Source organism: Rana temporaria, chromosome 6 (assembly GCF_905171775.1).
Source record: "Rana temporaria chromosome 6, aRanTem1.1, whole genome shotgun sequence".
Taxonomy (NCBI): Eukaryota; Metazoa; Chordata; class Amphibia; order Anura; family Ranidae; genus Rana; species Rana temporaria.
In genome coordinates, this window is record NC_053494.1 from 46,910,837 (window position 1) to 46,937,351 (window position 26,515).

Genomic DNA, 26,515 nt, shown 5'->3' on the forward strand with positions numbered 1-26,515 from the left:
GTCCCTCTTCTTTTGTTTATAGCGCAAGAAATAAAGACCGCAGAGGTGATCAAATACCACCAAAAAAAAAAGCTCTATTTGTGGGGGAAAAAAATGATAAAAATTGGGTACAGTGTTGCATGACCGCGCAATTGTCATTCAAAGTGTGTCAGCGCTGAAAGCTGAAAATTGGTCTGGGCAGGAAGGGGGTGAAAGTGCCCTGTAGGCAAGTGGTTAAATTCCCCTCAATAAATCAACAAAACAAAGTACCAAACTGTTCATTGTTATAAGAGTGACTGAGAAGTGAATGCTGGGCTGGACAGAGGTGACCACAAGATCCAACAGCCCCTACGGGGGTACCGCTACATAGGCCATTTCGGAAAATGAGGTTTGTTCTCTTTTTGTTCATGTTCAGCTGCTTAAAAAAATGCACTCAACGCTCATTTAAAAAATATATAATTATACACAATGCAGGCGGTCCCAATAAAAAAACAACTCCTCATGTACAATACATGCAGCTTCTTATTTCTAATTCAAGTTCATAAGTGTGTTTTTTTTTTTTTCTCTTTTGAAGTAAAATAAATACACTTTCTAAATAAAATCATAAGGCAGGAGTAGGTGGTAGGTCAGTTACACACACTACTGTGAGTCAGGCGCTGGCGGCGATGTGGATTCTGTTTGATCGTTGACTTTGTTCAACTGAATGTGCTGAAGCAACCGATCACAATATGCAGCAGTCCTGTGTTTATGCTTCACAGCTTCAATTTCTTCCACTAACAATGAGGGATACACAATACTGGCTTCTTTCAGGACATCTAGAAAGCAAACACAAAGATCACTATTATTTAAAGTCATAAACTGGTAAAGAGAACCTATCAGTACTTAATGCTGATAAACATTTACTTGGAAGTAAAAAAAAAAAAAAAAAAATCTGCCATTCTGCCCCAAGGTCAGCCCTTCAATATACAAATTAGGATAACTTAAGAAATAGTGAAGATCTTTGGCCCACACTTCACTAAATGGATTATGGAACTCTACAATAAACCAAAAGCATATGTCAAATATGCGGGATATAAATCGGACACCTTTGATATCGGGAGGGGAACACGACAGGGGTGCCCATTGTCCCCATTACTATGTGCCCTACTCATCGAGCCGCTCGCGGAAAAAATTAGATCAGATCCCACTATTTTAGGCATCGAACTAGGTGGCCACAAACACAAATTATGTTTATTTGCGGACGACATTATTTTATTCATATCTTCCCCACAAGTAACGGGCCCTAATCTCATCCCTATTCTAAATAAATTTGCAACATTTTCAGGTCTAGTCATAAACCCCAAAAAATGTATGGCTTTAAATATATCCCTCTCAAAAATAGAACTAAATGCAGCCAAAACAGGTCTCCCATTTGTATGGCCGGAAAAAAGTATCCCATACCTAGGAATACACTTAACGGCAGATACTTCTGACCTATTTTCGCATAACTATCCAACTCTACTGAAGCACGTAACTAACCTTTTGAATTCGTGGTCCCGACTACCACTGTCTTGGCTTGGAAGAATTAATGCAATAAAGATGACGATACTTCCTAAATTTTTATACCTTTTCAGAGTACTTCCTATCCCAATTCCAGCTTATTTCTTGAGAATAATACAGAAAAGAGTGTCGTCGTTTGTATGGGGTTCTTCCAGGCCAAGGTTAAAAGCGCAAATTCTACATCTCCCCAAAACACATGGAGGGCTAGGACACCCAAACTTTACAAATTATTACAGAGCAGCACAAATTTCAACCCTCACCAAATATCACACAACCAAGGAATTGCCTCTATGGGTACTGATAGAAGCGTCTGAAAGCGACCCCATCCCACCACCTAACTTGCTATGGGTTCACCCTAAACTACGTAGACACATAAGCAATCCCATTATCAAGCACTCACTCTCTCTATGGGACAGATTCAAAACAAAATACCTCCTACTATCACCACACCATCCAATGCTCTCATTTTATAAGAATCCGGCATTCTACCCAGCATGGGTCTACCCCAATACGTTCAAGGAATGGGTAAAAAAGGATTGAATATATGTATATAAATTCTTGGATTCAGCTGATATCATGCCTTTTTCATTAGTATGCAAAAAATACGGTATTCCACATACGGAACAGTTTAGATATCTCCAAATAAAAAACTTCATACAGTCGCTTATGATTTCAACACCATCACAGGTACAGATGTCCTCCTTTGAGTTCATTTGCAGAAAAGACCCGCATGCAAGAGGAATAATATCGGCTCTGTATTTGCAGTCTCTAACCCATACTAGCACAGCGAAACTATCATATGTCCAGAAATGGGAGGAAGACTTAAATGCAGAGCTCAATACTTCCGATTGGAACCAAATATGGCTAAATACCAAAGCAGCCTCCTCAAACATAACAGCGTTGGAAACAAACTATAAAGTGTTAACTAGATGGTACCTGGTGCCTGCCAAAATAGCAAAATATGTACCAAATTACTCAGGACAAGGCTACAGAGGATGCTCTGAAATGGGTACATACTATCATACTTGGTGGACGTGTCCGAAAGCGCAAACATTCTGGACAGGGATTTTTAACATAGCAAATAAATTAACAAAATTAAAAATCCCTAAGGACCCTAAAATTACCCCTATTGAATTTGAAACCCATTACTACAACACGCCTACAATTCAAACTACTAATGCAACTCTTTACAGCTGCAAAACAGACCCTTGCTAAAGCATGGAAAACCCCAAACCTGTCAGTCAAAGAAGTAAAGAATAGAATGAGCAATGCGATGACACATGCCAAAATGGAGGCGCTAGATTCGGACACGATTATCAATTTTGAAACACTTTGGAAACCGTGGATTTCGTATACAATACCTGATAGTTTTAATGACGGGGTAACGATGCCATGGTAGCTTGCCCATTGTACTCAACCATTGTACGGTACAATTAATGATAATGGATCCTGGCCCATTCCTGCAGACCTTTTTTTTTATTTTTACCCCCCCCCCCCCCCCCTTTTTCTGCCCCCCCCCCCCCGTAAGTTCATATGTGTAAATCGTTTTCCTCACTGCATTTTATATAAACGATAAAGTAGCATACTTTAGATCATGGATCTTCAAACTACGGCCCTCCAGTTGTTCAGGAACTCCAATTCCCATCATGCCTAGTCATGTCTGTGAATGTCAGAGTTTTACAATGCCTCATGGGATGTGTAGTTCCACAACAGCTGGAAGGCCGTAGTTTGAGGATCCCTGCTTTAGATCCTGTATTCCTACGTGTTTAAAAAATGCATTAAATAAGACACTAGTTGATGTTAAGAAACTGCTAATATGTTTACTTGGCAACACAGGTAGAACCCCTGTATAACAAGTTATAACAGCGTAAATCCTTCCTGTTGTTGCCAAAAAATGTTGATCAAATTCTTTTCTCCTTAATTTTACATACTAATAGTGATTATAGCGATTATAAAATGTCAAGAAGACGAAATGTTATTCCTTTTTAAACATTGTATCAATCAAAAAAAAAAAAAAAAAAAGAAATAGTGAAGATGACAGCTGCCAACTGTCAATGATCTCATGTCTCTTGGTGCCCACAGAAATTGATCAGACAAGTTAGAAACTCTGCAGTGTCCTTCGCTTTCTCCTCTGCACCGGGGGGGGGGGGGGGGGTTGGATGACGATGACACAGGTACCTATTTTTGACAGGTACCCTTCCCCACTTCCGGGAGGCAGCACTGTCTCTTATAAGTTCGGCCCCCATTAGAAAGCACACTCATGGGCATTAGGGAACCAGCTGTGAAGCCGAAAAGGGCTTCACTGCCGGTTTCCTTTAGTGTAGATGGCAGCGTCAGCACCCGACAGTTTATCCGGAAATCGGCTGGGGTGCCAACATCACAGGCTCCCTTGGACAGGTAAGTGTCCATATAGAAATAAAAGTAAGAAGCTACAGTATTTGTAGCTGCTGCATTTAAAAAAAAAATCCCCAGGCAGAACTCCTATAAAATTTCATACTCGGACCAATCAAAATAAGATCATATTCATGAAAAAAAACACCCAAGTGCTGCTGTTTGATGCCAATTGATCCATAATATATGTACAATCTCTACTAAATCGCCTTTAGATTTGCCAACAACTATCTTGTACAATCTCTATCTGAACAATGCATTCAATTCATATCCAACCAGTAAGGCCTCACACTACATAATTGGTGGTATACCTAGAGCAGTGGTCTCCAAACTGCGGCCCTGGGGCCAGATGCGGCCCTTTGCCTGCCTTTATGCGGCCCTTGGGTCACTACTTCCAAAGATACAAGACACAATTCTGCCAACTGATACCAGCATTGAAGCACAATATCTCCCACTGACACCAATAATGGGACACTATTCCTCCCACTGATACTGATGGGGTATTATTCCTCCCCTCCCAATGATACCAATAAATTGGCACGGTTTCTTCCTATTAAACCAATGATGGGGCACTATTCCTACCACCGATACTGATGATGGGGTATTATTCCTCCCCTCCCAATTATACCAATAAATTGGCACAGTTTCTTCCTATTAAACCAATGATGGGGCACTATTCCTGCCAATGAGAGGATACTGCTTCTCCCCCCAATACCAATTATGATGATGTTTACTCCCACTGATGCCAAGAAAATTTCCACTACCACTGGCCATAGTCCGGCCCCCCTAAAGTCTGAAGGTCAATAAACTGGCCCTTTGTTTAGAAAGTTTGGAGACCCCTGACCTAGAGGATTGAACAATCACATTAAAGTGCACCCCTTATCACCAGAAGTAGAATCAGCTAAAGGCAGCTTTCGGTAAAATGTAAATTTCAATGAAAGCGGCATTATGGTGAGCCGACTTTACATTTTACTTAAAGCTGCTTTTAGTTTATTATGTTTTCGATGGACACAGGTGCACTAAAAGCTCTATATAAAAAAAAAGGCTCCCAGCTGACATTTTTATAGTCCCGTTTTGCAAAAAAATCTATCAAGCCAGAGTACAGCGCTTGCCTTTTATTTTAGTATTCTACTGCCATCTAGAGTCATTACCCTGATATTACATCTAGTAATCCAACATCAAATGGACGCAGGGTATTCCAAAGCCACAATAGGATGTCATCGGGTCATGCTTTCTCCAGAGATCTCTTCTCCTCCTCCTAGAGGAGTTCCAACAGACCAAGAGGAAACAGGAGGAGGAGAAGAGATCTCTGGAGAAAGCAGACCAAGAGGAAACAGGAGGAGGAGGAGAAGAGATCCCTGGAGAAAGCAGACCAAGAGGAAACAGGAGGAGGAGAAGAGATCCCTGGAGAAAGCAGACCAAGAGGAAACAGGAGGAGGAGAAGATATTCCTGGAGAAAGCAGACCAAGAGGAAACAGGAGGAGGAGAAGAGATCCCTGGAGAAAGCAGACCAAGAGGAAACAGGAGGAGGAGAAGAGATCTCTGGAGAAAGCAGACCAAGAGGAAACAGGAGGAGGAGGAGAAGAGATCTCTGGAGAAAGCAGACCAAGAGGAAACAGGAGGAGGAGAAGAGATCCCTGGAGAAAGCAGACCAAGAGGAAACAGGAGGAGGAGAAGAGATCTCTGGAGAAAGCAGACCAAGAGGAAACAGGAGGAGGAGAAGAGATCTCTGGAGAAAGCAGACCAAGAGGAAACAGGAGGAGGAGAAGAGATCTCTGGAGAAAGCATGACCTGATGACATCCTATTGTGGCTTTGGAATACCCTGCGTCCATTTGACGTTAGATTACTATACATTGCTGTCTTTATCTGTCATTTGGTAAGCTGCTCTCCATGTGGTGGTGGTCTCCACGGATGTCAAGTGCACCTGGGTGTTGTTCGACTATTTAAGGCGTTCATTCAAAATTTATTTTGGACTCTGTTCACACTGTTATATTTATGCCAACCTTGCTTGCCGAGTATAAAAACATTTTTTGTTGGCACAGTTTTTCTTTTTCCCATTCACATATGTGCAACGTGTTATGCAGCCCCTGTGATTCAATGGAAGCAGTTCAAATCTATGCAGCCTAAAGTTGCATTGGGGTAGATTCAGGTACATTTGCGCTTTTTTTGCGGAGGCGCAGGGCAACGTTTTTGCCCTGCGCCCCCGCAAATTTACTGCGCTGCCCTTGATTCACGGAGCAGTAGCTCCGTAAATTGCGTGGGCGCGCCGGCAAAATGCCCGGCGTAAGCCCGTGCAATTTAAATGATCCCGTAGGGGGCGGGAATACATTTAAATTAGGCGCGTTCCCGCGCCGATCATAGAGCGCATGCTCCGTCGGGAAACTTTCCCGACGTGCATTGCGGCAAATGACGTCGCAAGGACTTACGCGAAAGACGCCGCATGGAAATGGCGTAAACTGCGTACGCAGGGCTCGCGTAACGTTGTGAATCGGCGTTAGTATGCAATTTGCATACTATACGCTGAGCACAACGGGAACGCCACCTAGCGGCCATCGCAAGAATGCAGCCTAAGATATGCGGGCATAAGAGCCTTATGCCGCGCATATTTTAGGCTGCAGTCGGCGTAACGAGGTTCCTGAATCAGGAGCATTCGTTACGCCGGGGCAAGTAAGCAATTGCGCTGTGTAACTATGGTTACACAGGCGCAATTGCTTCTTGAATCCGGGCCAGTGACTTTAAAATGTTCCTATACGACTTTCATGCCAAACACTGCAATGTAAACTCTCTCTCTCCCTCTCAAAAAAAAAAGTGACAAAAGTCACATTCTAATGTTATCAATGTGACAGTTGTGCAACAGTCAGCCTAGGTTCACACTACTGCGATGCACTGCATAGATCCGGCTTTTGTCCTGTGTGAGGTGCGAATTTGCCTTGCGGTTTGAGGTGGACAGGTGTGAATTTACCGCAAATTTTCAGGAGGCAGACAATTCGCAGAGATATGCCGAGAGTTTACTGCAAGCTCTATTGAAGCCCATGAAGATAAAATTAGCACTGCACCATAGGAATTTGCATCGCACCCAACATGCACAGGATCCTTTTATTTTCCCGCACCAAACTTGCAATGCATAGATGTGAACCGAAGCCATGGAATACGATGCTTTTTACATGACCTACACATCTGCTTGTTCCTAAAATGCATCAAACCCGCTGTAAATATGCATCAGTTTCAAAGTTGAATCAAAGCTGCAAGTCACAATGGAAATCACATAACTTTGTAGTCACATAAGTATGAATGGAGCCTAAAGGAACTTTTCTTTACAGTCCGAGAGGGAAGACTTGGCAGTCTATTCCTTGGGTTCTTCCACTGAGGATGATGGGTGTTCTTGCAATCAGTGGCATCCTAGATAAATAGGATCTAGAAATGAGACCATTCAGCACAAGCAATTATGATACTGTATAAAAAATCTGCAGTCTTTTTTTTATTGCATTGTAAATATGAGATCTGAGGTCTTTTTGACCCCAGATTTCATATTTAAGAGGACCTGTCATGCTTTTTTCTATTACAAGGAATAGATAGGAAATAGGAATAAAAGTGACCCAATTTTTTATGTTATTTTTAAAACAGTGGCAAAATAAAAAAAATTAAAGTAAAAGAAATAAGAAAAAATAAATACAAATTTTTTAAAGCGCCCATCCAGACGAGCTCGCGCGCAGAAGCGAACGCATACTTGAGCAGCGCACGCATATGAAAACCACACATGTGAGGTATCGCCGCGATCGTTAGAGAGCAATAATTCTAGCCCTAGACCTCCTCCAACTCAAAACCTGTAGAATTTTTTAAATGTCGCCTATGGAGATTTTTAAGGGTAAAAGTTTGTGGCCATTCCACAAGCAGGCGCAACTTTGAAGCGCGACATGTTGGGTATCAGTTTACTTGGTGTACGGTAACATTATCTTTTACAATATAAAAAAAAATTGGGCTAATTTTACTGTTGTCTTATTTTTTTTTTTATAAAAAAAAGTGATTTTTTTTTGCCCAAAAAAGTGCGCTTGCAAGACCGCTGCACAAACGGTGTGACAAAAAGTATTGCAACGACCGCAATTTTATTCTCTAGGGTGTTAAAAAGAATGTCTTTAATATACACCAAATCCAAATCTCAGAAAAAGGCTTGGTCCTTAAGTGGTTAACCACGATGCCACCATACACAAGCAAAATCAGGTCATTTTTAATAGACTAATATTGTTGAAATAAAAAATGATAAAAAATGATCGCCATTTGTCCATGCATACTCTAGATCAGTGTTTCTCAACTCCAGTCCTCAAGGCGCCCCAACAGGTCATGTTTTCAGGCTTTCCATTATTTTGCACAGGGGATTTAATCAGTTTCACTGCCTTAGAAATTACCACAGCCATTTCATCTGAGGGAAATCCTAAAAACATGACCTGTTGGTGCGCCTTGAGGACTGGAGTTCAGAAACACTGCTCTAGATGGACAAGGTACAGATACAAGCAGGCCGTCTATTGACAACAGCAGAACTCGAATAGATACAGGCACTCCAAGGACACCGAGGCATGATGGCATAGCAAAAAACTGAGGCATGATGGGTGTGGGGAACAGCTTTTTGTCACCTGTGCTCATTTCTCTCATAGGTAGCAGTATAACTGACCGTCTGAGGATACCGGTGTCATACAATGCACAAGAAAGAAAGGCATGATGATCAGCCAGGAAGCCAGTAGGCACCAGAAGTCCTCTTTGAACTGACAACATACAGCATTACATCTGCTGCACTGAAAACAGCCCTGCCTAGTTCTGTTCTCCTGACCCACAGAACACCTTACCTTCTCTTGTCCATATGAAATGGCAAATAAGCCTCGTGAAGGAGAGCATACCTGGGTTAGGGAAGTGTGCTTATTGAAAAGACCCACACACTTTGTCTGAACGTGCGTATCTGATAGGGGCTCTATAGGCCACCGTACTGGCGAGTGTTAAAAGTGGGCTTTCTGCACACATTCCTGCCAAGTACATACCCAGCAAGCACTTCAATAATCTCCCTCTGGAGTGTCAAATATCAGGGGAAAGTATATAGCACGCTATGAGCATTGCATGTGCTTCTTCAGCCAGATCAGGGTAGGCCCACACAAATAGTTTCTGCTTTAGCAGATCAGCTAGTAAGCATTTTGTATAATTTATAGCACCATTCTAAGACCATAAAAAATTCCTAGCATAGAACATACCTAGTACTGTAGTCTGCAGGTTTATATCGGGGTCATCAAGGTGCACAAGGAGACCTCGGAATAAGAATTCCAGATGAGCCTTATAGGTGGTCCTGTCATACCGGTCATCAATACATTTAAACCACAGACTTATTGTTTTGGCAGCTGTGATTCGGACTTCGTCTGAAGCATCATCAAGTCGTTTTAATACCTCTGTAAATACCAAAATGAAAGATAAATAAGAATTCATAGCACAGAAGTTACAGTGAGTAACATAATAATTGTTCTCGTAACCTTACGGTTTCTTAAATTAATCATAAAAATCATACTTTTGCACAGACCCATAAATCAAATGGTAAATTGGACCCAGGATAATACCTCCAAAAAGGCACCCCCGTATGCTGCTCCTATATCTAAAATAAAAGGACTTACTCCCCTAGATACTTACCTTACAACAGAATCAGTGTTTCTCTATGGAGAGACAGATGCAGCATGCATTGGCTGCTTCCACCTTAGTTACTGCATCTGTTCAGCCAGAAAAACGAACCAATGAGCTGTTCCGAAACGCGTCCCGCCTCTATGACACACTTCCTGTCCACTTCCTGTTTGTGTTCCATGCTGGTTTCTGTCTCGCTTCCTCCGATGTCATCCCCAGGCTCCAGCTTTATTGTGTCCCCTGAATATTCACAGCACAAGTCGGCTGTTATGTCATGGACTTCCCTGGAAGCTTTACCATCACAGACTGGGACTGCCCTGCCACTGGAACATCTCCTCGATGCCCGTTTTATCCGCTATCTTGTAAGTGTTTTTAACCCTCTAGGTCTAGGGGATATTAAAAGTTTTATACTTCTGCACTTAGAGGCGCCTTGTTTGTTTTTCTGATTCCAGAAGTGAGAAAGCAGCTCCAAGAAATAAATAGCTTTCACCTGATACCCTTTATTGATCCATCACAGAAAGTCTGTCAACGCAGCTATATGTTAAAAAAATTAACAGTTTCTCAATGTTAAGAGTTTATATTTTTATTTAATAAGCCATGATATAGCTCAATAATGCCCGGTGCACACAATGGGCTAAATTCAGAAAGAATTTACGTTGGCGTATCTTTTGATACGCCGCGTGAATTCAAAGCTGCGCCGGTGTATCTTCTTTCTGTATTCAGAAAGCAAGATACGCCAAAATTAGGCTAAGATCCGACTGGCGTAAGTCTCCTACGCCGTCGTATCTTAGGGGGCATATTTACGCTGGCCGCTAGGTTGCGCTTCCGTCGATTTCAGCGTAGAATATGCAAATGAGCTGGATACGCCGATTCAGAAACGTACGTGCGCCCGGCAGATTTTTTTACGTTGTTTGCGTAAGGCTTTTTCCGGCGTAAGGTTGCTCCTGCTATATGAGGAGCAACCAATGTTAAGTATGGACGTCGGGACAGCGTCGATTTTTGCGTCGTTTGCGTCATTTGCGCAAGTCGTTCGCGAATAGGGCTTTGCGTAAATTACGTTCACGTCAAAAGCATTGACTATTGCGACGTGATTAGGAGCATGCGCACTGGGATATGTTCACGGACGGCGCATGCGCCGTTCGTGAGAAACGTCATTTACGTGGGGCCATGTTTTATTTGCATAAAACATGCCCACCTCTTGACAATTTGAATTCGGCGCGCTTACGCCGACAGATTTACGCTACGCAGCCGCAACTTACGGAGCAAGTGCTTTGTGAATACTGCACTTGCCTCTCTAAATTGCGGCGGCGTAACGCAAATAACATACGCTACGCCCGCACAAATTTACATCCCCCTACCTGAATCTAGCCCACTGAGATTATTGGAAGAATGATCGTCAGTTTTTTGGTTTTTTTTGCATGCAAATCTCAGATCGAATCGGATGAGTTTACTAAATCCATACGACAGAATAAAAATTCGGAAGTGATTTCATGCGTTGTAATGCATTTTTGAACGACAGCTGTACTGAAGAAAAAAAAAAATTGTATGATCTGGCATCAAAATATATATATATTTTTTTCATAATTGTCTATTCTAATAGTAAAATCGGATGAACTGTCCTGATCGGCTTTCGAAAGCTCTGTACAAACGATCAGATTGTCGTACGATCGCTCTGAAAACTGCATTTTTTTGTATGCTTTTCTGATCTTTTGTACCGGGCATAAATTGACATCCTATTTGCAGTTTGATTTCTGGCTACTTATGTTGGAGGTGAGGAGGAGAAAATATATTACAATTATTTATACTTCTTGTTTAGAATATTCTCTTATGTACCCTCAAATAAGGCTTTCTACTTAGGATTTGGCTGCTCTACAAAGCGGATTTAGCCCAGGTTCACACTGATGCAGGTCTGAAATCGTTCAGCTGAACTCGCACAATTTCAAACCGACAATGCAGTCCGACCTCGGGGGCGTTTGGACAGAAATCTGTGCGGGTTGCTGCACAGATGTCTATTCAAATTGCCCCCAAAGTCGCCAAAAGAAGTACAGGAACTACTTTTTGAAATCGTTGTGGCGCCGCAAAGTTGGCGTCAAACCAATGGTGCCCTTGCCATCAATAGCCGCCAATTTGGCATGCGCTTTGACATGTAAAATCGCATGCCAAATTGGCCCAATGTGTACGTGGGCTAAAAGCCCAACGGAATTCTTGGTTTAAATCAGCTGGATACATTCCAGGTGCATCAAAACAAAAAGGTATTTAATGTGTTTTCTTTCTACGGCCCCTTCCACACGGGGTGGATCCGTTGCAGCGGAGTCTACCAGCTCAGTGGGAGATCTCTCCATTGATCTCCTCTGAGCCAGCGGATGACAGGTCCTTCTCTGCTCACTGAGCGGGAAGGGGCCTGTCGAGCGCTGCCGATTCCTATGGAGAGATCGGACGAAAACAGACAACATGTCCGTTTTCATCCGATCTGCCATGACAGATGGCGAACGTATCGCCATACGTCCAATTTTAGCGGATCGGACTGGAAGTCAGCGGACATGTCACCCCTGACATCCCTCGCTCCATAGACTTGCATGGAGCGCCTGTACAGGTCCGCCGACAAAAAAAAAAACTGACAGGTGGTCCGCCCATGTGAAAGGGGCCTAAAACAGCTATAGCCTGAGTAAAAAGCTGGTTATCTTCCAGCATGCTGCAGAGCGGCATCCTTGCACTCAGTGGGGGAGCTTTCATCTTTCTGCACGTCCTTTGCTAAGCCACAGCCTGAGCTCTGCAATCAGCAGGGAGCATAAGCTTTCCGGATTGCAGAGCTATAGGTCTGGCGTAGTAGAGGGTGTGCCAGACCTTTGTAGAGAGACTAATGTTTCCCTTCAGACAGCAAAGGTCCCACTCTGCAGCTGAAGGCAGGTGACAGTCTTTTCTACTCAAGCTTTACCTGCCTTCGGCTGGGTTCACACTACTACACTACTTTCATCCTACTTTGCTCTGCTACATTGGTCCTACATTTATCCTACATTGGTCCTACATCCATCCTACTTTCATGAACAGGATACTACTTTGGTCCGACTTCAATGATATTCAATGGGCCTGAAGTAGGCTCAATGTAGGACCAAAAGTAGTACAGGGAGCATTTTCAAAGTCGGACCGACTTGTGTAGGACGCTACAAGACGCTCTCATAGGGAAACATTGAACACAGAGCAAAGTAGGATGAAAGTAGTGTAGTAGTGTGAACCCAGCCTCAAAAGAAAAAAATAATTGTAAGACATTGAACACATTTTAATTTGATGCACTTGGAATATATTTAAAGGGCCAGATTTACAGACATTTACACTTGCGCTGCGCATCAGTGATACGCTACGCCGATGTACCTTACCCGGCGGAATTTCGAATCCTCAGCGATTTTGCGCCGTAAGTTACGGCGGCGTAGTGCATTTCTGGCGGCGGAATTCAAATCGGTGATTAGGGGGCGTGATTCATTTAAATGAAGCGCGTCCCCGAGCCGATTGAACTGCGCATGCTCCGTTTTGAAATTTCCCGCCGTGCTTTGCGCGAAATTACGTCGCAACGACGTCATTTTTTGAACTTAGACATGAGTTATGTCCATCCCTATTCACGGACGACTTGCGCAAAAAAAAAAAAAAAATTAAAATTTCGACGCGGAAACGACGGCCATACTTAACATGGCAAGTCTATCTATACGCCGCAAAATACCAGCTTTAACTATACGCCGGAAAAGCAGACTAGCGACAACGCAAGAGAATGCGACGGCCGCGCGTACCTTCGTGTTTCGACGGAAAAAGCTAATTTGCATACCCGACGCGGAAAACAAACGCAAACTCCACCCAGCGGGCGCCGAAGTATTGCACCTACGATCCGAAGGCGTACGAAGCCGTACGCCTGTCGGATCGAACCCAGATGCCGTCGTATCTTGGTTTGAGGATTCAAACTAAAGATACGACGCAGGTAATTTGAAAGTACGCCGGCGTATCAGTAGATACACCGGCGTACTCGCTCTGTGAATCTGGCCCAAAGTATTTAAACAGAGAGATGAATAGGGGCTTAAACTGAAAGTTCAAATGGGGCTTTAAGGTTAGTGCAAAGAACGATGATGTGTACAGGATTACTGGCAATTATTTCATACATCCAAATTTAGTTCTATAGGTACCCGCTAATTATTCATTCCTTTATCCATCTTTGTATTAGTTAATAGTATTCATAAAAAAACACTTGCCAAGGTAGATCTTGTTCAGTTGGTCTGGATCTAAATGGTTTTCACAGGCCCCTAGTAGAGCCCGGATAATACGACAGGACATCAAGCGGCTCATCTTTGAGTCTTCTTCTAGAGTTGTGAGTATGGTGGGCATCAGAATGTCCTGGATCTGGAGAATCTGCAAGACATAACACATGTTACAGTCCACATTTCTTTTTTATCTGGGTGCAGTATGGGTACCTATACACGGCCCGATAGCTGCAAGCATTTAAAGTGATACTAAATATATACAGTTTAATTTACATAACATTTATCCCTTCTCTTTCTGTAAATAGATGATGGAACTGTAAGTATGTTAATAAAATAAAAATCTAAGTACCCATTTTCCTAATCAATATACAGCAAAGCAAAAGCCAAGAGTTACCTTAAAGCGGACCTGCAGTAATTTTTTTTCATCTTTCCATCTAATATTCTGCCTTTGTTGTTTTAAGTCATAAGAGCATAAGAGGACCAATGAGAGCTGCAGAGCTGGAGGTGTGCCTCTGTGTATCAAATCATTCTCTGCAGCTATTACCGTTTGTACCACCACCCCCTCCCTTTAGAATGTAAGCTCTACGAGCAGGGCCCTCCTGTACCTTCTGTATTGTATTGTACTGTAATCGTGCCATCCCCCTATACATGGTAAAGTGCTGCGGAAATTGTGGGCGCTATATAAATCATGTATAATAATAATAATCCAGGAAACAGGCAGCAGCTTTAGCGGCCTACAGTTAAAATGGTTGCAGCCAGACTCAGTGGAAGAAGATTTCTGCAGCATATTTGGCAAGTAAAGAATGTAAACCAGTCATAAGAGAAATATGAATGGTGAAAGTTCTGTCCTTCTTAAAGCAGGGATTCACCCTAAAACATCTATATTAAAGCGCTGCGCAAACTGTTGGCGCTATATAAATCCTGTATAATAATAATAATAATAATAATAATAATAATATACCGTTACTTCCAGCATACTGCTGACATCAACAGTATGCTGGATTTTATTTTTTTCCGCTGTACTTACATTTTTTTTCGTTCTTTTCACCCGGCTTCCAGGTTCTCGCTCCCCCAGGGAGTAGGCGTTCCTAAGACGAGGCATAGATGATTGACGTGCAGGTAAAGTGCGTCACGCCTTCCAAAAATATCCGAGATGGGACTTGGCACTTTACGGCGCCTGCGCAGTCAGCTCTACACGGCAGGCGCCGTAAAGAGCAGAGTCCCCCTCGGATATTTTCGGAAGGCGTGACGCGCTTTACCCGCAGGTCAATCATCTATGCCTTGAGCACAGAGCGTCTCCAAGGAGGATCAACACTCACTCCCAGGAGACATTGCGCAGAGCTCCCCGTCGGGGGAAAAGGAGCGACACTCCCCGCAAGGAAGAAGACCCAGAAGTGAGGCTGAAGACAGGTAAGTGTACACATTTAAAAAAAAATTACAACGCTACAAGCCTTTATTAAGGCTGGAGATAGGTTAGCTAAAAAGTTCATCTTGAGGGTGAACCTCTGCTTTAATGTTTTGGCTTCAATACTCTGAGTCCCGGACCCAGAAGAAGTATGTACACAGTCATAGTCATGTCAGATGTCCAGATCAGCACATTTGCACCGAGTCAGTAACTCAGTCAATGTACAGGATTAGCTAATCAACCAGGGAATTGGCATTTAGGTTTCTCTTATAACAGGTTTGCTTTTGATGGAAAGGAACTGAGATAACTACAACAAGGTTGCTGCTGCTAGCTTCTAAAAATGACTCTGTCATGGTGATCCAATAGGTTCAGTACTTTGAGTCAGAACTAGAGCAAGTGTGCAAATCAAGGTTTCATTTTTTCAGACTTCAGTGACAGCCTGATTGTTCCAGATCAGCGATTTAGAAAGTGTTTAGGCTAAAGACAACCATGGCGGTTATTGGTGCTGATGCACCGCCTCCATTATTATTTCCTTCCAGGTTTCTTGCCAACTCCCACGGCTAAAACCCCGAAGGTCAGGAAAGCTCCACTATGTGCTTAATACAACCCAGTCAGACCTACAGGTGTATAAACTAGAATTACTGGTAAAGTGTTCCTGTGCGCTGGGAGAGGACCTGAATCTCAGGCTAGGCTTGTATATGCGCCCTTGTCTTTTATCCAAGTTAAAATTTGGCCTAGTCCCTCCTCTCCCTTCATCACTTATGGTGGAGTAACAGTAGCTGTTAGACATTAAACTGATTGTAAAGTCTTGTTTTTTTTTCTCTAAAAATAACAAACATGTTATACTTACAACCTCTGTGCAGTGGATTGGCACAGAGAAGCCCAGATCCTCCACTTATTGGGTCCCTCTTCTGTGCTCCTGGCCCCTCCCTGTCGAGTGCCCCCACAGCAAGCAGCTTGCTATGGGGGCACCCGAGCCGAGTCACAGCTCTGTGTCCATTTAGGCATGGAACCCCAATTCAGCCCTGCCCCTCTCTCTCCTGATTGGCTAACTGACTCTGGTTGACAGCAGCGGGAGCCAATGGTGCTGCTGCTGTGTCTCAGCCAATCAGGAGGAGAGTTGGACGGCCGAGGAACTTGTGGACATCGCTGGACAGAGATAGGGCTCAGGTAAGTATTAGGGGGGCTGCTGCACACAGCAGGCTTTTTATCCCAATGCATTAAAGTGTAAGTAAACCCCCCTATCATTTTCAGCCAAGGAAGCTGCCATATTTGCCTCTGTTTAATCTACAACTGCCATAATGCTGCACATGTGATCAGCTATGACACCTGCCATTGGATGGTTTGACAGTTTAGTGGAGAGCACAACCAATGAGAGCGTTATATTTCCGGTGCGTGCCGGAAATGAAACTGTTTTATGGATGGGTTTCTTCCGCTTTAAGGGCCTATATGGGCCCAGGATCATGGGTTCTCCACTGTGATTTTAAGACAAATGATGTTAGTTTATGTGCCTTAGTTATAATAGGCTGATTTTAAAAGAAAAAACTAAATCCATTTCAGTATTGTAGTATTTGTTGGAATCATGATATCAGCATATTACTATACCTCTTGCGGGGAAAGAACTTCACTCTGAAAGAGGACCCAGAGGCAAGACACTGCTATGGTCCGGATGGCTGCCGCTGTCCTCCCAGCTTGCCATTTCAGGTTGGGAACTAAAATGTCCTTTATGAGGGTTCCTGAGTGCTCATGGAACTGCCTGTGTGTGAAACAAAACAAAACATAAATAAATAGAGGTCCACCTGTCAAAAATGTGCACTACTGCTTTTGATGAGTTTTGTGATCTTTAGGAGAACATATAGGATAGTAATAAAACAGAGGGAGGAGGATAAAGTTCTTTACTCTTTATGTGGGGCTAGCTAAAGCATAGTTTGGAAGTGTTGCATTTGCCACTATGAGGGAGATTTACTAAAACTGCAAAATGCTAAATGTGGTGCCGCTCTGCATAGAATCCAATCAGCTTCCAGGTTTTGTCAAAGCTTAAAGTGTTACTAAACCCAGGACCTGCATTCACTAAATCTGGTCTCCCACAGTACATAGAACATGGAAATGCAGTAATTTTTGTAAATAAAAACTATGCTAAATACCCTTTCTCATCAGCAGCATATAGCAGTCTTGTGACTTCTATCAGTGTCTGGTTAAAGTTTTAAGGAGTTTTCATTCTACTCCGACGGTCCTATGAGGCTGCAGGACCCCTCTGTCTGAACAGTGCTGATTGGCCCTGTGCTAATCACATGCACTCTCCCAGAAAACTGAGCATGTGCAGCTTACCCAGCAAGGCTCTGTACTGTCAGGATAAAAATTGGGGACTGTGGAAGAAGGGGAGGATCAAAAGAAGCCAGGCTCAAACAGCCTTTTTACACAATGCACAGGATTAACCCCTTAGGATTCCACAGCGAGTATTACAAGCATGCTTTACTGCATATACAGACTAATTTTACTGTTGTGGGTTTTAGAAGCCGATTGGCTACCATGTGGAGCTGCACTAGATTCTAAATGCTCCACTTTTAGTAAATCAACCCCTATGCGTTCTGCCTTTTACAGTTCAACAAATGATAAAGAATTTTTTTTTTTTTTTTAAAACAAGATGCAACGTGCATTAATCCATGAGTTCTTGTGTAAGTGGGTCCTTAAAGGGTTTGTAAAGGATTTTTTTTTTCTCCATAATAAGCATCCTTTACCCGCAGACATTCCTCTTTTCACTTCCTCATTGTACGTTTTTGCTCAGAAGTTGCTCTATTTCTTCTCTGTTCTGTTCACTTCCTGCTTGTCTGATTTTACTGACCACCGTGATGGGAGGCTTTACTGCGGTGGTCAGTGACGTTCTCACCCCCTCCTGGGAACTACATCTGTGCGGCAGGACGCTCTCTACGTGTTAGAGCCTCAAGGAGGTGTGAATTATTGGGCGTGCCGCAATGCATACTGGGAAATGTAGTTCTTACATGAACGAGCGCCGCAAACCAGGAAGTGAATGAGAGAACAGAAACTAGAACGCCGGAGGTGATATAGATGAAGGAATTTAATAGGTATTTACTCGTTTTTTAACAGAATCATTACACTATTCTGTCTGTCTACCTTGCAGACATTAATTTTAGGCAACATTTTTTTTTCCCTTTAAAGGAGCTGTCAAACTTCAGCAACTGAATTTGTAACTACTGGGACGTCTTTTACGGGCCCATGTAATTCTTCTAGCTTTGTACCAAGAAGAATTGTTCTGCATGATGATTGTGCTTTTTCTTGTTGATGTGCCAGCAGGGGGCACTATAACACTATATTTTAAACACAGTGAAAAAAAACTGCGGAACTAAAAATGTGTTCTGAAATACTCAGAGCGCAGTCTATATAATGCCGTTTCTTCGCAGGTGTAAAATGAGACAAAAATCACGTTTACATTTACATATAAATGCCAAATAGCTAAAGCAGTACACTGATTGGATAACTTTCCCACACATATCTGTAAAAAGTAGAAGGGTTTTTTTTTTTTTGCCCTTCTGTTTAAACTTTACAGTTTTTAGTGAAGCAGGCCGATTAAGGCCAATATCTCTCAGCACCTTATCCCACACCAGTAATACACAATCTAACCCTTCTCCTAAATTTCAGCAGAGCTATACTACCAGTATGGTCCTGCCAATGGAGAACCTCCAGTACAGCACCATCACCCACTGCAAAGATATTAGCCTGTTTTGCAGATATTAAAGATGTAGTTCAGTCTAATGCAGGATATCGTTTCAAAATGACAGCACACTATGAGATCCTGTCTATTTTTTATTTTACATTATAAGGTTGGTTCACACTGGAATGCATGCGTTTCTGTGCGCTCCATTATTGATTGCCAATTCATTTCAATGGGCTGCCAAACACACAGTAATGTGCAATAATTAGGGCAGGTGCGACTTTTCCAAATTGTGCCACATCAAACCGCACCGTACTGCGGTAATATGCAGTTTGATGACGGCAAATTAACCATGTTTACTAGTTGTATTTGGGGGGCGCTAACAAATAATGGCACCTGCATTCATCTAGCAAGGGCAGCATGTTCTCGTGTAGTGAACACAAACGAAAACGCACCTTTCCTGCACCACTATCTGGTGTGAATGAGCCCTAAAATAAATGAAAACCAGAATCTGGTTGGTTGTTATAAGAGAAAATGTCCTATTTTCCTCTTTAGTCAACTATGGCGTTTTTATTAATATTTTTTTTTTTTTTACTACTAATGGCGGCGATCAGCGATTTTTTTCCATGACTGCGACATTATGGCGGACACATCGGACAATTTTAACACATTTTTGGGACCATTGTCATTTTCAGCACAGGGCCAATCAGCACTGTAAAGAAAGAGGGTCAGGGGTCCTGCAGTCTTATAGGACAGTGAGAGAAGTCCTCCTACAAGCTTTGACCAGACACTGATAGAAGTCACAGGACTGCTCTAACTGCTGATAAGAATATTACCTAGATTCACATAGATGGCCGCAACTTTAAGGCGGCGTAACTTAAGGCATTTAAGCTACGCCGCCGTAAGTTAGCGAGGCAAGTACATGATTCACAATGTACTTGCCTGCTAAGTTACGGCGACGTAGCCTAAAGCGGGCGGGCATAAGGGCGCCTAATTCAAATTTATCTGAAGCATGTTTTATGTTAATGGGGCTTGACCTGACGTTTTTGACGTTTTTTTTGGACTGCGCATGCGCCTACATTTCCCAGTGTGCATTGCGGCTACGTCCGCCGCACGGGCCTATTGATTTCAACGTGGATGTAAACGACGTAAATCCCTATTCACGGACGACTTACTCAAACGACGTAAAATTTTCGAATTTCGAAGCGGGAACGGCGGCCATACTTTAACATTGGCTACGCCACCTAGGGGGCATCTTAAACTTTAGGCGGCCTATCTCTTGCGTAAACGGCGTAAATGTACTGCGGCGGCCGGGCTTACGTTCGTGAATAGGCGTATCTACTGATTTACATATTCTACGCCGACCGCAATGGAAGCGCCACCTAGCGGCCAGCCTAAATATTGCAACCTAAGAGAGGACGGCGCAAGCCGTCGTATCTTAGATATGTTTAAGCGTATCTCTGTTTGAGAATACACTTAAACATAGGTCGGCGCAGATTCTGAGTTAGGTCGGCGAATCTACTGATACGCCGACCTAACTCTACCTGAATCTAGCTATATGTTTTTAGCAGTTTAGATTTAATAAAACTATGGCATTTTCATGTGGGAGACCAGATATGGTAAATGCAGGGTCCTGGGTTTAGTAACACTTTAAGATAAGTCAGCCTTATTAGAGCACCCCTGGTAAACATGTGCTTCAATAAGGGGTACATTCTTGATTAAACACTGACATACTATGCATTAAGCCGTCTGCTTTAAGAGACATGCTTGTGCTCGGTTTTCTTTTAGTTAATTAACATTTCTGTGTAGGACTAGCACAGAACAATACGTCTTTCAAGCATTCCTGTCTGCAATATTCTATGATGAGCGCCCAAAACTCTATGAATGAGAGCTTATTGTTTTATACTGTAAAGGAAGTGCTGTGGAACGCTACAAACCCCTTGGAGTTGACAGTTTCGCTGGGTTTTAGAAGAAGCTTTGACAACATGGTGAACACTTTCAGACGCATTTGAGGATCTTTGGTTGTTTGAAGGCAGGTCTTCAAAACCGGCATTAACTGATCTAGATGCTCTCCAATGACAGGGCCTGAAAAAGAGATTACAATCAAAAATTACTCGATTTTATAATGCATAGACACCGGATTTCATTTGTTGCCCTGAACAACATTAAAAGATATTTGTTGCAGAGGCTGCAAGTTGGCCACCAGAACCATTACAGCCCAGCATATATTTCTAGTGAGCACATATTTTAATTTAATATTGCAGTTGATTATAAAGATTCTTGATGTAACTATTACATTTTTACATAGGTTAGTATTAAATAGAAATATGTACACTACCCACTAGAGGGAGATATGCATTAATCCAGTCAACCTCCCTGCATTATTATAGGGAGAACAGCTCCCTTGTTACCTCCTGCCATGCTCGCGCCTTCAGGACTTCTCCAGAGCCTCTCCCATCCTCTGGAACTCCCTGCCCTGGTATGTCCGATCAGCCCCTACCCTGTCCATCTTTAGGAGATCCCTGAAAACCAATTTATTCAGGGAAGCCCACCTAACAACTGTCCCCGAGTCACTCCCATCAAATCATTCTGAATGAATGAACTTGTATAGCGCTACACATGCAAACTGAATCACCTCTAGGCGCTTTTTGCAGCCAGTGTCTTCCTGGCTGGTGCGGTCATTTTACCCGTAGGATCTTGACACGCTTGGGATCACAGTCGTACACACATATATATACTGGGCCAATTTGGCCAGGATCCAATTAGCCTACCAGCATGTCTTTGGAGTGTGGGAGGAAACCGGAGTACCCGGAGGAAACCCACGCAGACACAGGGAGAACATGCAAACTCCAAGCAGATGTTGTCGTGGTCGGGATTCGAACCAGCGACCCTTTTGCTGCTAGGTGAAAGTGATAATCACTACACCACTCTGCAGCCATTATCTTTTGTACCACCACTCCCTCCTTTTAGAATGTAAGCTCTATGAGCAGGGCTCTCTTGTACCTTCCATATTGAACTGTACTGTTACTGTGCTGTCCCCGCTCTACATTGTAAAGAGCTGCATAAACTGTTGGCGCTATAGAAAACACGTATAATAATAGTACCACATATACCAAAGTGGGAATGTATTGTATTGAATGAGACAGCTAACTCAAGGAGTTGCCTTTTGAAAAGAAGCAGTAATGCACAATAATTGTGTACCACTGCAAGACAAGAACAACCCCTGTATGAAACGTGAAAATTGGATACCCCCAGGTCATATTTAAAGTAGAATTATAGGCAAAACTTTTTTTTTTCATTTTGGATAGAGCAATAGAGGGTTATAACCCCTAGCAGATTTTTTTCTCCATTATCCCTGTCCCATTGCAGAGATTTCTCTTCACTTCCTGTCCCATAGCCAAACAGGAAGTGAGCGCAACATTCCTGCAAATTAAGGGATGCTGTTGCATAAAACTATTAGTTTCGTTTTTGTACATTTTAGAATGGGGTGCCTCGAGACTGTGCAGAATGTTAATGGATGCTTTGACTGGAAAAAGGTTAAGAAACCCTGGCTTAAGCACAGGGGAGATTTGGTTTAAAGTCCTGTAAATTGCGAGGTGGAGCCTCCATGATCTTGTTTTTCCAGCAGATCCCACATATTCTCTATGGATTGAGATCTGGAGAATTGGCAGGCCACATCAACACCTCCAACATATTGTTGTGTTCCTCAAATTTTTCTTTAACCATTTTTCAGTGTAGTAGGGCTCATTATCCTGCTGAAAAAGGCCACTGCCCTCAGGGAATACTGATTCCATTAAGGAGTGTACTTGGTCAGCAACATTTAGGTAGGTGGTACAAGTCAAAGCGACTTCTACATGAATGGCAGGACCAAGGTTTCCCACCAGAACATTGCCAAAAGCATCACACCGACTGGCAGCTTGCATTCTTCCCATAGTGCATCCTGGTACCATTTCTTCCCCAGATAAGTGATGTAAACGGCCACCCACAAGATGCAAAACAAATTATGATTAATCAGACCAGACCACCTTCTTCCATTGCTCTGTGGTCCAGTTCTGATGCTCACATGCCCGTGAGCCTGTGTACGTGCTTTTGGCTGTGGACACAGGTCAGCATGGGCCAGTGTGCGGCTACACAGCCCCATACAGACCCTAAATGCAATAACCGTTTTTTTTCTGCTTTCAAACACATTAAAGAGGAAGTAAACCCAGTTCTAACTCTAAAATTTAAAGTCTCCTCAATGGAAGCACATGCATGCTGATGGATAGATAAAGGGCAGGTGATTGGTCGGTAAGTTTGAGCTTGGATATTCTTAGCCAGATTCACAAATAGTTACGCCGGCGTATCAGTAGATACGCCGACGTAACTCGGAATCTAAGCCGTCATAAGTTTAAGTGTATGCTCAAACTGAGATACACTTAAACCTAGCTAAGATACGACAGCCTGCGCCGTCGTAACTTAGGGTGCAATTTTTCCGCTGGCCGCTAGGTGGCGTAGAATATGTAAATGACTAGATACGCTGATTAACGAACGTACGTGCGCCCGTTGCAGTAATGATGCACCGTTTACGTAAGGCGTTTTCCGGCGTAAATTTATTCCAACAAATAGCTGGCCTAGTCAATGTTAAGTATGGCCGTCGTTCCCGCGTCAAAATTGGAAAATTTTATGTAGTTTGCGCAAGTCGTCCGTGAATGGGGCTGGATGTAATTTACGTTCACGTCGAAACCAATACGTCCTTGCGGCGTACTTTGGAGTAATGCACACTGAGATATGTACACGGACGGCGCATGCGCCGTTCGTAAAAAAATGTCAATCACGTCGGGTCACCCCCCATTAACATAAAACACGCCCCCTCATCCTCATTTAAATTAGGCGCGCTTACGCTACGCCACCGTAAGTTACTTTGTGAATACAGTACTTGCCTTTCTGACTTAAGGCGGCGTAGCGAAAATACGATACGCTACGCCGCCTTAAAGATGCGGCGCCCTACCTGAATCTGGCTATCTATGTTTTTGTATGTATACGCGCCTTTTGCAGTGCTCCTTACTGTATAGACCAGTCATAGGTAGGGGCAGAGACATTTGTTTTTTGTATTGATGTCATTGTGGTCAGGCAACGTACTGGCACATTTGCTTCTATGTGCTGGGTGTTTAGTGTTCTCCTGCCCCTTTAAGGAGGGCTGGGCTACCTCCAGTCACCTGCCCTTTATCTATCCATCAGCATGCATGTGCTTCCATTGAGGAGACTTTCAATTTTAGAGTTAGGACTGCAGTACACAGAGAGCCTTGACGGGGCCTGCAGCTTACACATGCATTTGCAAATGCGTGCAACTAAACCTCTGTTTTTAACGCATACTGTTAGACAGGTGAATTTGGTTGGTTGCTGATTGGTCGGTAAGTTTGAGCTTGGATATTCTATGTCGTTTTTGTATGTATACACGCCTTTTCCAGTGCTCTTTACTGTATAGGCCAGTCATAGGTAGGGGCAGTGACATTTGTTTTTTGTATTGATTAGAGCAAACCTGTCAGATTAAATAAAAGCCTGTAACAAAACAGCTCTTATATAGTCTACTGTCCAGTGGCCTGGGTCTCATACCTTTTCTATGTTCCAGCTCTGCGGCCTCTATAAGACTTTTGTATTGGACACTTCTGAAGTGTAATGTGCCAGTGTCCTGTGCTGTGTGTTGTGGTTCCAGTCTCCAACCCCTACGTAACTATTGTGTTCTGTAGTAACAGAGTTTGGAGCATCAAACCACAGCAGGTGGTAGTCATACGATAGTCCCCTAAGTGTGGAATGCAGAAGAGACTGCAGTGCTTGAATAGAAGCAAGGTAGAAGACAGAGGCCGCTGGATAGCCAAGGCTAAAGCCTCGTACACACGCTCCGCTTTCTCGGCAAGAACCAGCAAGAAAACGAGGCGTTCAGGTTTCTTGTCTGGAAATCTCGACGAGATCCTGCTCTCTATTTTCTCATCAAGATTCTTGTCGGCCTGTTTCCCGACGAGAAACCCGAGAGTGTGTATACTTACCTGTCGCCGTGGAAACCCGCGCATGCTCGAAATCACTTTGATGCATGCACGGTAGCTTCCACGGCATAGGTAGGGTGAAGCAAGACAGCGGCGACGGCATCGAATGTGACGAGCGCATGCTCGTTGTACGCAATGACGTCACCGAGTTCTTGCCTTTCAAAAGAACCACGGTTCTTTTGAAAGGAATGTGTGTACACTCGGGCGGCAAGAGATTCTTGCAAATAATCTCGTCAGGAAAAATTATGATTTTTTTTCCCCCCGACGAGATTCTGGCCCGTGTGTACGAGGCCTTAGAGCCGCTCAACCAAAAGGACTGCGATTATGTTATTTCCAGTCTGACAGGGTTGCTTTACTAGTACATTCAGAAAAGCAGGGATGACATCAGGATTCTAAGACAAAGAACATAGAGGGTAATTAGTGAAATTTATCTTCATCATGTGACGTTTGGAAAACAGTAACGGCATAGCATGGCAGAAATACCGGTATCTGCCCTTGGGCAAAACGGCCAGGGATTCCTAAGACACCATGTACATATTAGGATAAACAATGCCACAAAGAACATATTGTATGATTAATGGGAAATTGCAGGACTGATTGCTGCAAGACAGGGGGGTTAAAGAGCAGCTTCAAAAAGATTTTAAAAGGGCAGATGTAGGGCATGTTAGTGTCACATGGATTAGTACATACAGTATTGTCATGTCCATTGGAACAGGTTAATAGGAATTCAATGGAGAACAATAGTTTTACAGGCCGAAATGTGGACAAATTTCATGTGGGCAGATACTGATCTGTTTGAGCAGATTTCATTTCTTATTAAATTGTTATTTTATTTACATAAAATGTGTTTAATTTTTATTCTCACAATTACTGCCAGTAAATAGCTAGCGATATTTTAAGGGAGCTAAAACCCATGTAACACATTTTGTCAAAAAGTCATACAAACTGATCATACAACATGTAAGCAGCAAATTCACTTTGGAGGTCCCTAAAGTTAAAGTGGAGTTCCACCCATAAATATAACATTACATCAGTAGTTTTAAAAAAATGTCATTAGTCCTTTAAGAAAAAAAAATTATTTTTTAGATGCCTTCAAAGTGTTGTTGCTAGGCAGAATAGTTAATCTTCCCTCTTCCTGCACCTAGGTGCTTAAGCTTCCTAACCTACACCGCACAGACTCCTGGGAATGTAGTGGGTGTAACTTTCCAGGAGTCTGTGCACTCCCCAGTCTCGAAGAATCATGTGACTTGGACAGTACAGGTGCTGAAACCTGAAATCCAGGAAGTCATACAGTCTGGCTTCATGATGCCCACACTTAAGATGGCCCCAGTCAATTTCTATTTTATAAAGTGTCTAAATGCTGTAACAACCTAACAAAACGGACCTTAGTTTACAGACTAACTTTACTAGAATACATTAAGCTTGTGTATTACAGGGGTATTTATATTTAACCACTTGACAACTGGGCACTTAAACACCCTTAATAACCAGACCAATTTTCAGCTTTCGGTGCTCTCACATTTTGAATGACAATAACTCAGTCATACAACACTGTAACCAAATGAAATTTTTGTCCTTTTTTTCCCACAAATAGAGCTTTCTTTTGGTGGTATTTGATCA

The 26,515-nt window shown here is 42.9% G+C and overlaps 1 protein-coding gene across 1 annotated transcript in view; it reads right to left on the reverse strand.

Annotated features, from left to right (window-relative positions):
• Positions 1 to 418: 418 nt before the first annotated feature.
• Positions 419 to 26,515, reverse strand: part of DNAAF5 (dynein axonemal assembly factor 5) — an 85,430-nt gene continuing 59,333 nt past the window's right edge. Inside the window, exons 9-13 of the mRNA XM_040356772.1 lie at positions 20,813 to 20,960; positions 16,811 to 16,961; positions 13,792 to 13,948; positions 9,145 to 9,336; positions 419 to 794 (exon numbers count right to left, since the gene is read on the reverse strand). Of these exons, the coding sequence (XP_040212706.1) occupies positions 619 to 794; positions 9,145 to 9,336; positions 13,792 to 13,948; positions 16,811 to 16,961; positions 20,813 to 20,960 (824 nt within the window). The 3' untranslated portion in view covers positions 419 to 618. The remainder of the gene's footprint in view (positions 795 to 9,144; positions 9,337 to 13,791; positions 13,949 to 16,810; positions 16,962 to 20,812; positions 20,961 to 26,515) is intronic.